This window comes from Ananas comosus, linkage group 17 (assembly GCF_001540865.1).
Source record: "Ananas comosus cultivar F153 linkage group 17, ASM154086v1, whole genome shotgun sequence".
In the NCBI taxonomy this organism is placed as follows: Eukaryota; Viridiplantae; Streptophyta; class Magnoliopsida; order Poales; family Bromeliaceae; genus Ananas; species Ananas comosus.
The window spans coordinates 2,049,255-2,065,805 of NC_033637.1; the positions used below are offsets into that span (position 1 = coordinate 2,049,255).

Below are 16,551 nucleotides of genomic sequence, written 5' to 3' on the forward strand. Positions count from 1 at the left end.
AAAAATAACAAATATAGTATTAATTTGTGGTTTTGATTGATTGATCAAACTAACAACTTACATTTATAATTAAAATTAAAAAAATTCTATTTTGAATTTAAATTTAGAATTAAAATTAATAATACAAGTTTAAATATGTAATTTACTACAACATTCATATGCAAGTTAAAATGCATTACTAAAGTTAGTTTCAAAATCAAATTTAAATTTGAATTTTATATTTAAATTGAAAATTAAAATTTGAATTCAAATCTTAAACAATTATTAAATTTATAATTTTAATTCATATATAAATTTAAATTTTGATTTTAAAATTTTTAATTAAAAATTTAAGTTTAAAAATTGAACTTTTAATTTCTATCTAACCTTTGATTCAATGTGAAACTATAAATTAATTAAAAAATATATAAGTTTGCACATGAGGGCAAAGTGGTTCGACCACTAATTAATAAGTTTTCATACTGTTGTTTGTGCATTTAAGATATTTTTTAATTAACTACCAACATTTTTTATATTTTTGTTATTTTCATAATTATTTTATAATTATGTTTGTATATAAGTTTTAAATATTAATTTTTATTGCGACATATAATAATATATGCTGGTAATTATAACCTTTAGCAACATTTATTATATAATGTTGGTGAATTTATATATTCAGCAACACTTTCATTTGTGTGTTACTAAATAAAATAAATAGTAACGTATACCTAAGTGTTGCTAGAAAAATGTTGCTAAATATCAATATTGTTGTAGTGAATCTCGCCCCTCAAATATGAACGGCTAGATTTAATTTAGCCGATGTATTAAAACATTTCTCTTATTATTATTATTTTGGATGTTTGTTTGTCTCAATCTTTACATCAAATCCATCAATATAAACTTGTAAAAAAGAAAAAAAAAATTCAGGGATTTAGCAAACTTACTGGCCACTCCCATCGATCCGATGAGGTAAAAATCATGCTGAGTTATACGCTCACCACAACAAATAAAAAAAAATAATACATAAAAATAATGTTCTTAAAGAAGTGGAAATCACATATCTATAAACCTAAATGAAAGTACAATATTTCTTGCCACGTGGCAAGCAAGCCTTCATCCCTTCATCCTTATAAATAAATAAATAAATAAATGAAACCACTCCTTCTATCTAAATATCAAATTAACAAAATAACGCACCTGGTATTAATTTTATTGCTAATCAATGTAGATTCATTGAACCACTAAGTAATAGTGACATTAATCCCCCAAAAAAATGCTTTGTATTTTCTTTACTCTTGGACTTTTACATTATTAAACCAACCCTTTGACTTCCCTCTACATATAACGTCTAATTAATGCGTCCACCCAATTTAATTCTATCTAAACCGTAAACTTAGAAACCCATCCAAAAAGCCCAACCCTTTGCCTTTCCTCCGCATATAACGTCTAATTAATGTATCCACCCATTTTAACCTTAATATTATCGTAAACCATAAAAACTTATGCAAAAGCTCTATTCTCTCTTATGCATGTCATGAAAATGAAAGCCTATTTTGTTTCTTATAATAAATTACAACCTTTTTCATTTAGCAAGAGGTATGAAATCCATTTATTTTTTTTCCTTTTTTTTATAAATTTCTAATTTTGATATATTATCCTCTTCTCATTTAGCATGAGATGTGGGAGATGCTTTAGATCATAGCGGTGGCAGAGGCGGTAAATGTCATGGTAGTGGAGACCAAGACGGCTGCGGAAGAAAGCACGGGCAATGACAGTGGAGATCGAGGCGGTAGTGAAAGCAGTGGCAAGCCTCGCCCTCTTAGAGACCAACATTAAGTGAGAGTTTCTCTATATTTTATTTTTTTCTCTCTTCTTATTTTCTATTTTTTTAATCTAATTTTAACCTATTTTACAGTATTTTTTGTAATTATTTGATAGTTTCTATTTAAGATGAGTTGGATTGAATTAAAAATCTAATATTTCGATAATACCTGCCCGCCGCATCGCGCGGGTAACTATACTAGTATAGAATAAAGAAGAGAGCACCACAATTTATGCGACAGGCCTAATCTGTACAATTTTTTTTCTTACGTAAAATACTTAAGTATTCTTTTTTAATTAGTAGATTAAATTTAAATTATCAGATAAAAACAGTTGATAACGCCAAAATTTTGCTGTTAATATATTTGAGACTGTCAACAAAATAATTTGGAATTAGTTCTGTTTATAGGCATGCTTTAAGTGAAGAGTATATTCACCTAATCAGATTGTGAGATCTCAGATAGTTTTATATATAAAATATAATAGGGCTAAAATTTTTAACCCGGTTTAAACATATTGGGTGGTGATTAGACCCAAGAGATTAAAAGAGGTAAGCGTGTTAGAACGGGAGTAATCGTAGGATGGGTGGCCCTTTGAAAAATTGGGACGTTATAATTGGTATCAGAGCCAATTACCAAGCGAAAATATAAGATGAGTCTCGACTGAGCTAGAATTATATAATAGAAAGATGAGTCTCGACTTATACCCCATCTAAATGGTATCTTGAACAACAAGCCACTCCTTTGACTTTATTTTATTTTATTTTCTAATTAACACCTCTTAATATAATTTCAACTCAATAGTACTGTTAGATAAAGTTCACACTCAATTTGTCATAATTATACGGATGGAAATTAAGTGCTACGAAATTTTTTAGAGTGGAGGGCGTAGGCAATTCATTGAAAAATGGTTATTAATTATTAAATTAGTTCATTAATAAAATACATATATTCATATAAAGAATTAAAAAAATAAGTACTTTCATAACTAATTATGAGAAGATGAAGATGAAGAAGAAGATGAAGATGAAGATTTCGTAACTTAAAAAAGCGAAAAAAAAAAAGAAGCAGATACATAAATCGGTCTTTCAAACCTATACACAAGTTAGTAAATAAAACTAGCTATTAAGCTCTCAAGGCCAAAACTGAAGAACAAGATATGACAAAAATTATTCGCAAAATTAAGCAACCATTCAAAACCCATTCTCGATCCGGCACTACCTCAAACCACATCGAAACACCTCCACATCTAGATCCATCGAGTTTCAATTTGAAGGATGTTCTTAAAAATTGTAGTACGTAACAAATAAATTAGACAAAATAAACAAATTGTTATGATAATTAGTCAAAATTTGACCTATTGCCTCAATTTTGGCCAGAGAATCAGCCAAAATTCAGCCAAAAGACGGGAGAAAACGTAAATTAAGATCCTGAGGATGTTAGAGAGAGAAAGAAAAGGGCGGAAAAGCATATGAAAAAGAGAAATACCATTGTGGGATTAGAATAGATTTTGATACGTTGAGCGTTTGATTTTTTTTATGATCGACATATATAATAAGACTTTGAGGTAATTTGTACGAAAGATTAAATTGCACTAAATTGATAATAATTTTTATCGTTCCTCGTATAATGCAACGCAATTTTATCAGGTTATTCTTGAAAAATTATCTAATAGTTAATATTTGATTAATGTTTCAGTATTACTGTGGAGGTAATTTAAACTAAGTTGAAACTATAAGGCTTCGTTTGGTTCGGGTATAAGCAAGAACTAGTTATACCGGGGACAGGTACAAGAATGAATTTTCGTAGGAATAAGCATATTTTTTTTGTTTGAATGAAAATATGAGTATAAGCTGAAACTAAAAAAATTATGTTTGGAAGAAAATCTGAGAATAATGCGGAATAGTTGGTAGTTATAGATAGAAATAATAATTTTACCTCTATAATTGAATTTAACATTTTAAACTAATAATTTTAAATTAAAAATTTTAACTTNAAGCTGGAACTAGAAAAATTATGTTTGGATAAAAATGTGAGTATAAGGTGGAATAGTTGGTAGTTATAGATAGAAAATAATGATTTTACCCCTATAATTGAATTTAAAATTTTAAACTTATAATTTTAAATTTGAAATTAATATTAAAACTTTTAATTTTTAAATTTTAAATTTAATATCAAATTTAAATTTGAAAGATATAAAATATCAAATTTAAAATTTAAAATCTAAAAAAATTAAATATAAAATTTAAAAATTAAAAATATCAAATTTATAATTTAAACATTACGAATTATAAAATTATAAATTTAAATTTTAAAATTATAAATTATAAATTTTAGAAATTTAAATTTAAATTAAAAATCTCTCTTTTTCTCTCTCTCTCTCTCTACCCGGGAGGGGTGGAACAAGTTGTTTCACCCCTTGTTCCACCCCAGGGGTGGAACAACTTGTTCCCACCCAATCCGGTACAAGGGGAGCTTGTACCCCGTGGGTGGGAACAAATTGTTTCCGGCCCTCAAACTTGTGTTTGGGTACAAGAGGGGGGATAACCCTCTTATCCCCCCTCTTGTTTCCATTCCAAACGGGGTGTAAAGTAATAAAATTTTAATTTTAAATTTTTGATACTAATTATTAAAATTTTATCCAATTATATTAGGTAGGCTCACTAATCATTCCAAATGGTTGTGTTTGGTAATATGTCAGTTGATTGATTGGTACTATCGATAGTACTCCTTTGTCGCCCTCCAACAAAGATGTGCGTTTCCACGTGCGTATATGTTCTCTAGCACTTCAATTATTGACCAAAAAATTTCAATAATTTCAATAAATTTATTAAATTTTAATTTCTTAAAAATAAAATACTTAACAACTGATAACCAGTATAATAATTAAATTTTAGGGCTAATTTCATATAGCTTCCTGCAAACATGGTAAATGTCAAATATATTTCTACAAAGTTCAACTTTTATATACTATATCTGTAAAAGTTCTGATATTTTTAAATATATATACCTCTGATTTGTTACCATTCGAAAACTGTTTATATTCTCAATTTTGTCATCACAAATATATCACTTCAAAAATCATAACAGTATAGTATAAAAGAATAAAAATAGCAAAAATTAAGTAGGGTTAAGTATTTAACCTATGGTTAACTAAATTTTTCTAACGTATTCTAACGGTACGGACATATTTGAAAATATCAAGACTTTTACAAAAAAATATATAAAAAATAAATTTTGTAGAAATATATTTGTTATTTACTATGTTTGCAAGAATCTGTATGAAATTAATCCTAAATTTTATTATATCCAAGTAAAACAATTGAAATAATAAAAATAAGAAACTAAAGAAATATCGATATAAAAAAAAAAAAGCAAATTTGAGATTCCCACAGTTGAGGGATTTCTCTACAATTTCGGCCTTATAAGTTATAAAAGGAAAGCTAAGGTAACGGATACACACCCAGCCACCAAACAGAAAAAAAAAAATAATTTCAAAAAATGGAGGAAATAGAGAGTAAGAAAGGCAAAGAGAGATGGTCTCTCCATGGAATGACCGCTCTGGTCACCGGAGGTACCAGAGGAATTGGGTAACCTCTAGTCTTCGTTTTTTTTTCCTACATATTTTATATTAACATAATTATTTTTACTATTATTTTATAAAAATATATAATTTTTATATAATTGAGAAATAATATGCATGCATGTACGTACGTACGTATGTGTGAAGCCGTGCGGTGGTGGAGGAGCTACTGAGCTTTGGGGCGGCGGTGCACACGTGCACACTGGACGAAGCGGAGCTGCGGTCGTGCGTAGAGCGGTGGAAGGGGATGGGTTACCTGCGAGTGACCGGATCCGTCTATGATGTGTCGTCGCGGGAGCAGCGCGAGCAGCTCATGAAGGAGGTGGCCTCCCTCTTCTCCGGAAAACTCAACATACCCGTGAGTCTCATCATTTTTTTTTTTTTAAGTAAGTTTCAAATACTATCCTTGTGGCTTCGCACTTTCTTATTTTAGTACCATATATATATATATATGTGTGTGTGTGTGTGTTTTAAAGTGTATCAATTTAGTACCTCTTGATTTCCAGCTCAGCTCCTTCATTAATATTTCGTTAAATTATATGCAAAAAATTTCAAATACCCTTTCCAGATTTATTGAATATTTACTTTAATATTTTTTAGTTTGAACTTTGTCACTGATTTAACGAAAAAAAATTAGTAGATCGACGTGATAATAAACAGAGAAAATTTAAATTATAAGATACTAAATTGATACATTTTAAATCACTTAGTACAATAATAAAAAAGTACAAAACCACATAGATTGTATTTGAAGTTTTTTTTTTTTCCTTTCTTTTTCCTTTTTTTTTTTCCCAAGCTATATATGTGGGTCACCTTGTAATTAAGTACTACATGTTTTTAGAATTGAATCCTGTTCTCCGATCAATCCACATGTAATAGGTTATAGGTTTTCGAATAGAAAAATTAGGATAATTTCTGGTTTTTATATTTATCCCTAAAAAAATACTGCATTTTCAAATCTATTTGTTCAAATTTTAAAAAAATTTTAAATAGGCCTTTAACACGTGAATATTAGAAAAATAAAAAACTTCCGAAAGGTATATTTGAAATATGGGGCTTTTTGTTTATATATTCATGATTTTTTTAAAAAAAATTTATTTATCTTCTATTTTAAAATATTTTTTAAAAATTAATTATTTTTTTTAAAAAAAAATTAATAAAATTATTTTGATTAACCTTAAATATTTAAGAAATTTTTAAAAATTTTGAAAGATATTCTATCTATTATCCCTTGAAATAAAGAATAAATATAAAACTCAATACCTTTTTATAAATATGTCCACAGTTAATTATCTTAAGAAAATTTGGGATGAGCTAGAAAAAGTGATTTATGAATTATGATTGACATGGTGGTATCCCTAGCACAAAAGTTTTTGATCTTATATATTATTTTTTGAGCATAGCAATATTATCTCTACGCTTCTAATATAGGAGTACATTTTACACTAGAGCTTTCAAAAGGCTAAAATTAGAGACTTGTTTTAACAATTTTTTTAAATACCTAAATTTTAACTATAATAAAATGTGCATATACTTTTTTTTTCTTTTTTTTCTTTTTTTTGAGAAATGCTAAACGCAAGTAGAACAACATGACAAGGCCTCTTTTTTATTTTTAAATATTCAAATTATCAACGAATAATACTTTTGATATTTATATGTAATATTTTTCTGATAATGTACTGTACATGTCATTAATTGATATGCAGGTAAACAATGCAGGAACAGTCATAGTAAAACCAACTATAGAGTACAGTGAAGAGGATACTGCGCACATATGGGCCACTAACTTTGAATCAGGCTATCATCTCAGCCAGCTCTCGCATCCACTCCTGAAGGAGTCAGGACGCGGCTCGATCGTTTTCACCTCTTCTGTCGCCGGTATCGTCGCTGTACCTTACGGGACCCCTTACGCTGCAACTAAAGGTAAGAGTTGTTAGTTTTTGAAGAATTTGAACTTATGATCTCATTGTTGTGATCATCAAACTTTGCATTGTAACGCAGGAGCAATTAACCAGCTGGCGAAGAATCTGGCATGTGAGTGGGCCAAGGACAACATTCGGGCTAACTGTGTCGCTCCTTGGTTTACGATGACTCCCTTAGTTGCTCCGGTCAGTTGTAGCTTTCTCGCTCATTCTTTTTTTATTTTTTATTTTTTGCTTTTACTTTATTTTTATTTTTTTTTAGATTCCTAGAGGTTGCTGTGCAAACTAGCATGCAAATGGATCTTAGTCAATGGAGCTCTCATTCAGACCCACTGAGAATGAAATAATAATAATAAGTGGAGGACCCCTCTCCGCACCCTATCCGCTAAAAGAATGGAGCAGTAAACAGAGGATTCCTTTCGTCTCTTGATTCGCTCCGATTTATCAAAATTTATAAAATCCTGTTTTCGTCCCAAACTGCTCTGGATAGAACAGTAAATAAGGACAAAGAATAATATAAATCAACATGTTCTAAGTCTCTCATGATTCCCTAAAGAATAGGGGGGCTATAACCATGAGTTAAAAGGTGTGATTTGTTGTGTGGGATTAGAGTTGGACCTTTCCCTGAGATTGTGGGTTTGATCAAAACCAGTCCAAAGTACGAAACCCTATCGGATCATTCTTAAACTCAATTCCTAATTTTAAATTAGCAGCAGATTTTACTACAAAAACTATTAACTTATGACACAATAAAAAGAAAAAAAAAAAAAACTATGGTGTTCATATATATGCTTTAGTCCAAAACTCCTAGAACCATCATTAATTGGAGCCATTTGGATGACCCGGCTGGATATAAAATATTAAAAATACTATTCTTGAATATCTTAAAAAGTTTTAGAGTACTTGGTTATTTCAGATATCTCATCGTAGCTCTATTTATACTCTTCGCAGTATCTCGACGAGCAGACACTGGCAAAGATTCGATCTTGCACGCCGGTCGGGCGAGTTGCGAAGCCCGAGGAGGTGTCATCAGCGGTGGCATTCCTTTGCCTCCCGGCAGCTTCTTATATCACCGGACAAACTATCACGGTTGATGGAGGCATGACAATAAATGGGTTTTTCTTTAATTAGAATTTGCCCGCTAAACTTAATTAATATCCATGATTAAATAAGATGGGGATTAATAAGAGCTGAAAATTGTATGTTGCTTATTCTTCAATATATCCAGATGTTCCCTAACGAATGTGCTTATTGCTATTTTTTTTTATTTTTTTATTTGTGTGTGTGTGTGTTTTTGACCTTTTAACATTGTCGTTAATTAGCAATTATCAAAACCATTTTATTGACACTCCCTCAATTTAAGGTTAAAAAAAATTAAAATTGAAAGCTAAAATATACTCTCTATTTTTTTTTTTTGGGATGTTTGCTTTGTCTCCATCTTTACATCAAATCCATCAATATAAACTTTGTTAAAAGTACAAATCTTTTTATGATAGAGCTTTTTTTTAGGGATTTAGCAAACTTATTGACCGCTCGTACCGATTAAACGAGCTAATAACAATGCTGAATTATTTTTTTAAAAAAATAAAAAACTTTAATGGATAGACATGAAATCCAGTTTGGCACGGTCCGATTTGTACTACTACTACTACTAACAAGATGAGGGCTGTGCTGGCTCATAGGTCTAAAAACGTAATAGTTTGGTATATATGGCAGGACCTAGATTTGAAGCCATGTTGGATTGAGTCGACCCTGCGTCAAGTTTGGGCCGAATGAATATGAGCCGTACTGGATTACATTCCTAAATACAATGCACTCTAACCGTCTTGCCTTCGAACAATCACCGTGGAGCTATAAAGATAACAAATAGACAACGAGATTTGTTTCTAAACTTGCATCAATATTTCGGTATGTATTGACGTGTTGGCCGACTATTTCGAATGAAAATTAATTTATTCAGAGCAAATTTTAGTACTATGAAATCAATGTAGTGGTGACTGCAAGTGGATGATGAATTGCACAATGCCACAATGAGTAGAGATGTCAACGGGTCGGATTCGAGGCGAATTTTTAAAAACCTGAACCCGAATCTGACTCCAAACCCGAGACCCGAACCTGAACCGGAACCCGAAGCCAAACCAGACGGATTTTAAAAATCCATATCCCAATCCGAACCTGACTAAAAATCTGAAACCCGAACCCAAACCCGAAAATCTGAACCCAAACCAATTATTATTTTTTCAATATTTCAAAATATATTATATTATATGTAAATTTTTAAAATACAAATTCAAATATAACATCAAATTTATATATATATATATAATACAAAATAAATTCGGGTTCAGATTCGGGTCGGTACAGTCAAATACATATCCGTCGGATTTTTATTTTTGATATCCATATCCGAATCCATATCCATTTAGCATCGGATATATCCGTTTTATTCGAGTTCAGGTTCGGATAAAATTTCGAACATCCATACCCATTGACATCCCTAGCAATGAGCGGATCCCGTCTACTCGGACTTTGTGCTGGTGAGAGGGAGAAACTGTTGTGTGCACCGGGTGCACCACATTTGTTGAATAAGTTATTAGTTTAAATTATAAAAGAGTATAATTTTGGAGTAATATGAAGAGAGAGAGAGAGAGAGAGAGAGAGAGAGAGAGACAGAGAGAGAGTCAATTTAGCTATTGATCTCCCTAAAAATGAGATATTTTTATGAGATCCCAAAAGTTCCGAAGTATTATAAACACTAAAAATGCATAATTTTATTATTCAGAATAATATTCTCTCAGGTTTTGAAGAGCTCTAATATCAGTAAAGCGAAAAATTTTGAAATAAATTCTGAAGTTTCAAACATGTGACTTATAAACTAAGCTGATAGAAAATATTTTTTATATATATAAATTTGTAGTTAACATCTTTTGACAATTCAGTTCAGTGTAAAAGTAAAATTCTTTAATTTTACAAATTTTTCCTTGGATATGCTCGAGAAACATATATTAAATTAATAGGGCAATTGTTTATATATCTCTGAAATTTTTTTTATTTTCTAATTTATCTCTCTTAGAAGACTAATATTGAAAATGCATTTTTTAAGTTCCAATCAATTTGCAATATATCTCTAGAGTTAAATTCTTTTAATGAATTGTTAGTAATAGCTGTTATCTCTATAAAATTACTATTTTGTCCTTTTCAAATATTTTTTTTATCGTTATAAACTTTTCTTATTTGCTCTTAAATTAGAGGCATGAAAAATATTTTAATTTTTAATTTTTTTCAAATATATCATTCTACCATCACCAATATTTTTCATTTGCCTTTAAATTAAGGGCAAAATAGCCATTTTGATTTTTTTTAACTCTAATAGATATTTAACTCCCTAATTAACTTAACGGTTAGTAACTGTAGGAATATTTTAAAATAACGGAGAAACATATGAGGGATATATTTAAAAGAACAAAATATGAATAAATGAGATATTTTTGAAGTTTTGAGAAGTATATAGACAATTATCCCTAAATTAAATGTATGAAATCCTTCAACAACAAACAATTATGAGAATGAGCCCTTTGGCCTTATTTTATTTTATTTTTTCTTAATTAACACCTCTTAATTTTAATTTCAACTCAATAGTTACTGTTAGGCAAAGTTCTCACTCAGTTTGTCATAATAATACGGATGGAAATTTAGTGCTGCGAAATTTTTTAGAGTAGAGGGCGTAGGCAATTCATTGAAAAATGGTTATTAATTATTAAATTAGTTCATTAATAAAATATATATATTCATATAAAGAATAAAAAAAAATAAGTACTTTCATAACTAATTATGAGAAGACGACGATGAAGATGAAGATGAAGATTTCGTAACTTAAAAAAGCGAAAAAAAAAAGCAGATACATAAATCGGTCTTTCAAACCTATACACAAGTTAGTAAATAAATCTAGCTCTTAAGATTTCAAGGCCAAAACTGAAGAACAAGATATGACAAAAATTATTCGCAAAATTAACCAACCATTCAAAACCCATTCTCGATCCGGCACTATCTCAAACCACATCGAAACCCCTCCACATCTAGATCCATCGAGTTCCAATTTCAAGGGTGTTCTTAAAAATTATAGTACGTAACAAATAAATTAGACAAAATAAACAAATTGTTATGAGAATTAGCCAAAATTTGACCTAGTGCCTAAATTTTGGCCAGAGAATCAACCAAAATTCAGCCAAAAGACGAGAGAAAACGTAAATGAAGGTAAATGAAGATCGTGAGGATGTTAGAGAGAGAAAGAAAAGGTGGAAAATCATATGAAAAAGAGAAAAACTATTGTGGGATTATAACGGATTTTGATACGTTGAGTGTTCGATTTTTTATAATCAACATATATAATAAGACTTTGAGGTAGTTTGTACGAAAGATTGAATTGCACTAAATTGATAATAATTTTTATCTTTCCTCGTATAATGCAACGCAATTTTATCATGTTATCCTTGAAAAATTATCTAATAGCTAATACTTGATCAATGTTCCAGTATTGCCATGGAGGTAAATTAAACTAAGTGAAAACTATAAGGTACCGTTTGGTTCGGGTATAAGCAATAATTAGCTATTACAGGGATAGGTACAAGTATAGGGATAAGAAAAATAATGTTTGGATGAAAATTGGGTTGTTTTCGGGGATAAGAACAATTTTAGATAGTTTTATATAGAAAATGGAGGTATTAGTGGGGATAACCGAGAACTACTATTTTGGGGTAAAAAATTAGCGTTTAGGTATAAAGGGGGATAAGGGTCTATTTCTATCCCTATCCCCTAACCAAACGCTGCCTAAATTAATAAAATTTTAATTTTAAATTTTTGATACTAATTATTAAAATTTTATCCAATTATATTAGGTAGGCTCGCTAGTCATTCCAAATGGTTCTGTTTGGTGATATGGCTACGCAGTTGATTGATTGGTACTATTCATAGTACTCCTTTGTCGCCCTCCAACAAAGTTGTGCGTTTCCACATGGGTATACTTTAGCACTTCAATTATTGACCAAAATATTTCAATAATTTCAATAAATTTATTAAATTTATTAAATTTTAATTTCTTAAAAAATAAAATACTTAACAACTGATAACCAATATAATAGTTAAATTTAAGGGTTAATTTCATATAGCTCCCTGTAAATATAGTGAATGTCAAATATATTTCTATAAAATTTAATTTTTATATTGGTTATCAGTTGTTAAGTATTTTATTTTTTAAGAAATTAAAATTTAATAAATTTAATAAATTTATTGAAATTATTGAAATATTTTGGTCAATAATTGAAGTGCTAAAGTATACCCATGTGGAAACGCACAACTTTGTTGGAGGGCGACAAAGGAGTACTATGAATAGTACCAATCAATCAACTGCGTAGCCATATCACCAAACAGAACCATTTGGAATGACTAGCGAGCCTACCTAATATAATTGGATAAAATTTTAATAATTAGTATCAAAAATTTAAAATTAAAATTTTATTAATTTAGGCAGCGTTTGGTTAGGGGATAGGGATAGAAATAGACCCTTATCCCCCTTTATACCTAAACGCTAATTTTTTACCCCAAAATAGTAGTTCTCGGTTATCCCCACTAATACCTCCATTTTCTATATAAAACTATCTAAAATTGTTCTTATCCCCGAAAACAACCCAATTTTCATCCAAACATTATTTTTCTTATCCCTATACTTGTACCTATCCCTGTAATAGCTAATTATTGCTTATACCCGAACCAAACGGTACCTTATAGTTTTCACTTAGTTTAATTTACCTCCATGGCAATACTGGAACATTGATCAAGTATTAGCTATTAGATAATTTTTCAAGGATAACATGATAAAATTGCGTTGCATTATACGAGGAAAGATAAAAATTATTATCAATTTAGTGCAATTCAATCTTTCGTACAAACTACCTCAAAGTCTTATTATATATGTTGATTATAAAAAATCGAACACTCAACGTATCAAAATCCGTTATAATCCCACAATAGTTTTTCTCTTTTTCATATGATTTTCCACCTTTTCTTTCTCTCTCTAACATCCTCACGATCTTCATTTACCTTCATTTACGTTTTCTCTCGTCTTTTGGCTGAATTTTGGTTGATTCTCTGGCCAAAATTTAGGCACTAGGTCAAATTTTGGCTAATTCTCATAACAATTTGTTTATTTTGTCTAATTTATTTGTTACGTACTATAATTTTTAAGAACACCCTTGAAATTGGAACTCGATGGATCTAGATGTGGAGGGGTTTCGATGTGGTTTGAGATAGTGCCGGATCGAGAATGGGTTTTGAATGGTTGGTTAATTTTGCGAATAATTTTTGTCATATCTTGTTCTTCAGTTTTGGCCTTGAAATCTTAAGAGCTAGATTTATTTACTAACTTGTGTATAGGTTTGAAAGACCGATTTATGTATCTGCTTTTTTTTTTCGCTTTTTTAAGTTACGAAATCTTCATCTTCATCTTCATCGTCGTCTTCTCATAATTAGTTATGAAAGTACTTATTTTTTTTTATTCTTTATATGAATATATATATTTTATTAATGAACTAATTTAATAATTAATAACCATTTTTCAATGAATTGCCTACGCCCTCTACTCTAAAAAATTTCGCAGCACTAAATTTCCATCCGTATTATTATGACAAACTGAGTGAGAACTTTGCCTAACAGTAACTATTGAGTTGAAATTAAAATTAAGAGGTGTTAATTAAGAAAAAATAAAATAAAATNTTAGATATTATCTATTTAATTTCAAAATATATTTTCTTTTTAAGATAACGGATTTTATTTTTCTATTTAATTTCAAAAATTTATTTCCTAACAGATTTTATTTTTCTATTTAATTTCAAAAGTAATTTTTGCATTAGTGATTATTGTTAATTATTTATCATTTAAAGCATATCTTTCTTAATAGCGTGATTTATTATTTTAAATTTTTTAGATACATATTTGGCAATCATATAAAATATGGCCTAAAATTAAAAAATAATTTTAAAAAATTATAACTTTTTCTAATAATTATTATGTGCATTTGCACGTACATTTTACTAGTATATATATATATATAAATTTGTAGTTAACGTCTTTTGACAATTCAGTTCAATGTAAAAGTAAAATTCTTTAATTTTACAAATTTTTCCTTGGATATGCTCGAGAAACATATATTAAATTAATAGGGCAATTGTTTATATATTTCTGAAATTTTTTTTATTTTATAATTTATCTCTCTTAGAAGACTAATATTGAAAATGCATTTTTTAAGTTCCAACCAATTTTCAATATATCTCTAGAGTTAAATTCTTTTAATGAATTGTTAGTAATAGCTGTTATCTCTATAAAATTACTATTTTGCCCTTTCAAATATACTCTTTTATCGTTATCAATTTTTCTTATTTGCTCTTAAATTAGAGGCATGAAAAATATTTTAATTTTTAATTTTTTTCAAATATATCATTCTACCATCACCAATATTTTTCATTTGCCTTTAAATTAAGGGCAAAATAGCAATTTTGATTTTTTTTTAACTCTAATAAATATTTAACTCATGTTTAACCCTAATTAACTTAACGGTTAGTAACTGCAGGAATATTTTGAAATAACGGAGAAATATATGAGGGATATATTGAAAAGAAAAAAATATGAATAAATGAGATATTTTTGAAATTTTGAGAAGTATATAGATAATTATCCCTAAATTAAATGTATGAGATCCTTCAACAACAAAGAATTATGAGAATGAGCCCTTTGGCCTTATTTTATTTTATTTTTTCTTAATTAACACCTCTTAATTTTAATTTCAACGCAATAGTACTGTTAGATAAAGTTCACACTCAATTTGTCATAATAATACGGATGGAAATTAAGTGCTGCGAAATTTTTTAGAGTGGAGGGCGTAGGCAATTCATTGAAAAATGGTTATTATTATTAAATTAGTTCATTAATAAAATATATATATTCATATAAAGAATAAAAAAAACAAGTACTTTCATAACTAATTATGAGAAGATGAAGATGAAGATGAAAATTTCGTAATTTAAAAAAGCAAAAAAAAAAAAAGCAGATACATAAATCGGTCTTTCAAACCTATATACAAGTTAGTAAATAAATCTAGCTCTTAAGCTCTCAAGGCCAAAACTGAAGAACAAGATATGACAAAAATTATTCGCAAAATTAAGCAACCATTCAAAACCCATTCTCGATCCTGCACTACCTCAAACCACATCGAAACCCCTCCACATCTAGATCCATCGAGTTTCAATTTGAAGGAATCCATCGAGTTTCAATTTGAAGGGTGTTTGTAGTACGTAAAAAAATAAATTAGACAAAATAAACAAATTGTTATGAGAATTAGCCAAAATTTGACTCAGTACCTAAATTTTGGCCAGAGAATCAACCAAAATTCAGCCAAAAGACGAGAGAAAACGTAAATGAAAACCCTGAGGATGTTAGAGGGAGAAAGAAAAGGGTGGAAAAGCATATGAAAAAGAGAAAAACTATTGTGGGATTATAACGGATTTTGATATGTTGAGTGTTTGATTTTTTATGATCAACATATATAATAAGACTTTGAGGTAGTTTGTACGAAAGATTGAATTGCACTAAATTGATAATAATTTTTATCTTTTCTCGTATAATGCAACGCAATTTTATCATGTTATCCTTGAAAAATTATCTAATAGTTAATACTTGATCAATGTTTCAGTATTGCCATGAAAAAGAGAAAAACTATTGTGGGATTATAACGGATTTTGATATGTTGAGTGTTTGATTTTTTATGATCAACATATATAATAAGACTTTGAGGTAGTTTGTACGAAAGATTGAATTGCACTAAATTGATAATAATTTTTATCTTTTCTCGTATAATGCAACGCAATTTTATCATGTTATCCTTGAAAAATTATCTAATAGTTAATACTTGATCAATGTTTCAGTATTGCCATGGAGGTAAATTAAACTAAGTTAAAACTATAAAGTAATAAAATTTTAATTTTAAATTTTTGATACTAATTATTAAAATTTTATCCAGTTATATTAGGTTGGCTCACTAATCATTCCGAATGGTTGTGTTTGGTGATACGTCTATGTAGTTGATTGATTGGTACTATTCATAGTACTCCTTTGTCGCCCTCCAAATGTAGTTGATTGATTGGTACTATTCGTAGTACTCCTTTGTCGCCCTCCAACAAAGATGTGCGTTTCCACA

The 16,551-nt window shown here is 29.1% G+C and overlaps 1 protein-coding gene across 2 annotated transcripts; it reads left to right on the plus strand.

Moving 5' to 3' along the window:
- LOC109723148 (tropinone reductase homolog At5g06060-like) lies at positions 5,236-8,546 on the plus strand. Of its 2 annotated transcripts, none has more exons than XM_020251397.1 (5): positions 5,236-5,392; positions 5,533-5,743; positions 7,092-7,308; positions 7,387-7,493; positions 8,259-8,546. In XM_020251397.1, exons 1-5 carry the CDS (start codon positions 5,304-5,306, stop codon positions 8,436-8,438), a joined length of 804 nt encoding a protein of 267 aa, XP_020106986.1. In that variant the 5' UTR covers positions 5,236-5,303; the 3' UTR covers positions 8,439-8,546. The 2 variants fall into 2 exon arrangements, with proteins under 2 accessions (XP_020106986.1, XP_020106987.1); XM_020251398.1 differs by lacking the exon at positions 8,259-8,546 and adding an exon at positions 7,570-8,117.

What these genes read in the sequence shown, in the direction of transcription:
- LOC109723148 (XM_020251397.1), top strand. Translation starts at nt 5,304, where the DNA reads ATGGAGGAAATAGAGAGTAAGAAAGGCAAAGAGAGATGGTCTCTCCAT. An exon ending in GGAGGTACCAGAGGAATTGG is followed by an intron (nt 5,393 to 5,532) that starts GTAACCTCTAGT and finishes GTATGTGTGAAG; the next exon opens with CCGTGCGGTGGTGGAGGAGC. An exon ending in TGACTCCCTTAGTTGCTCCG is followed by an intron (nt 7,494 to 8,258) that starts GTCAGTTGTAGC and finishes TACTCTTCGCAG; the next exon opens with TATCTCGACGAGCAGACACT.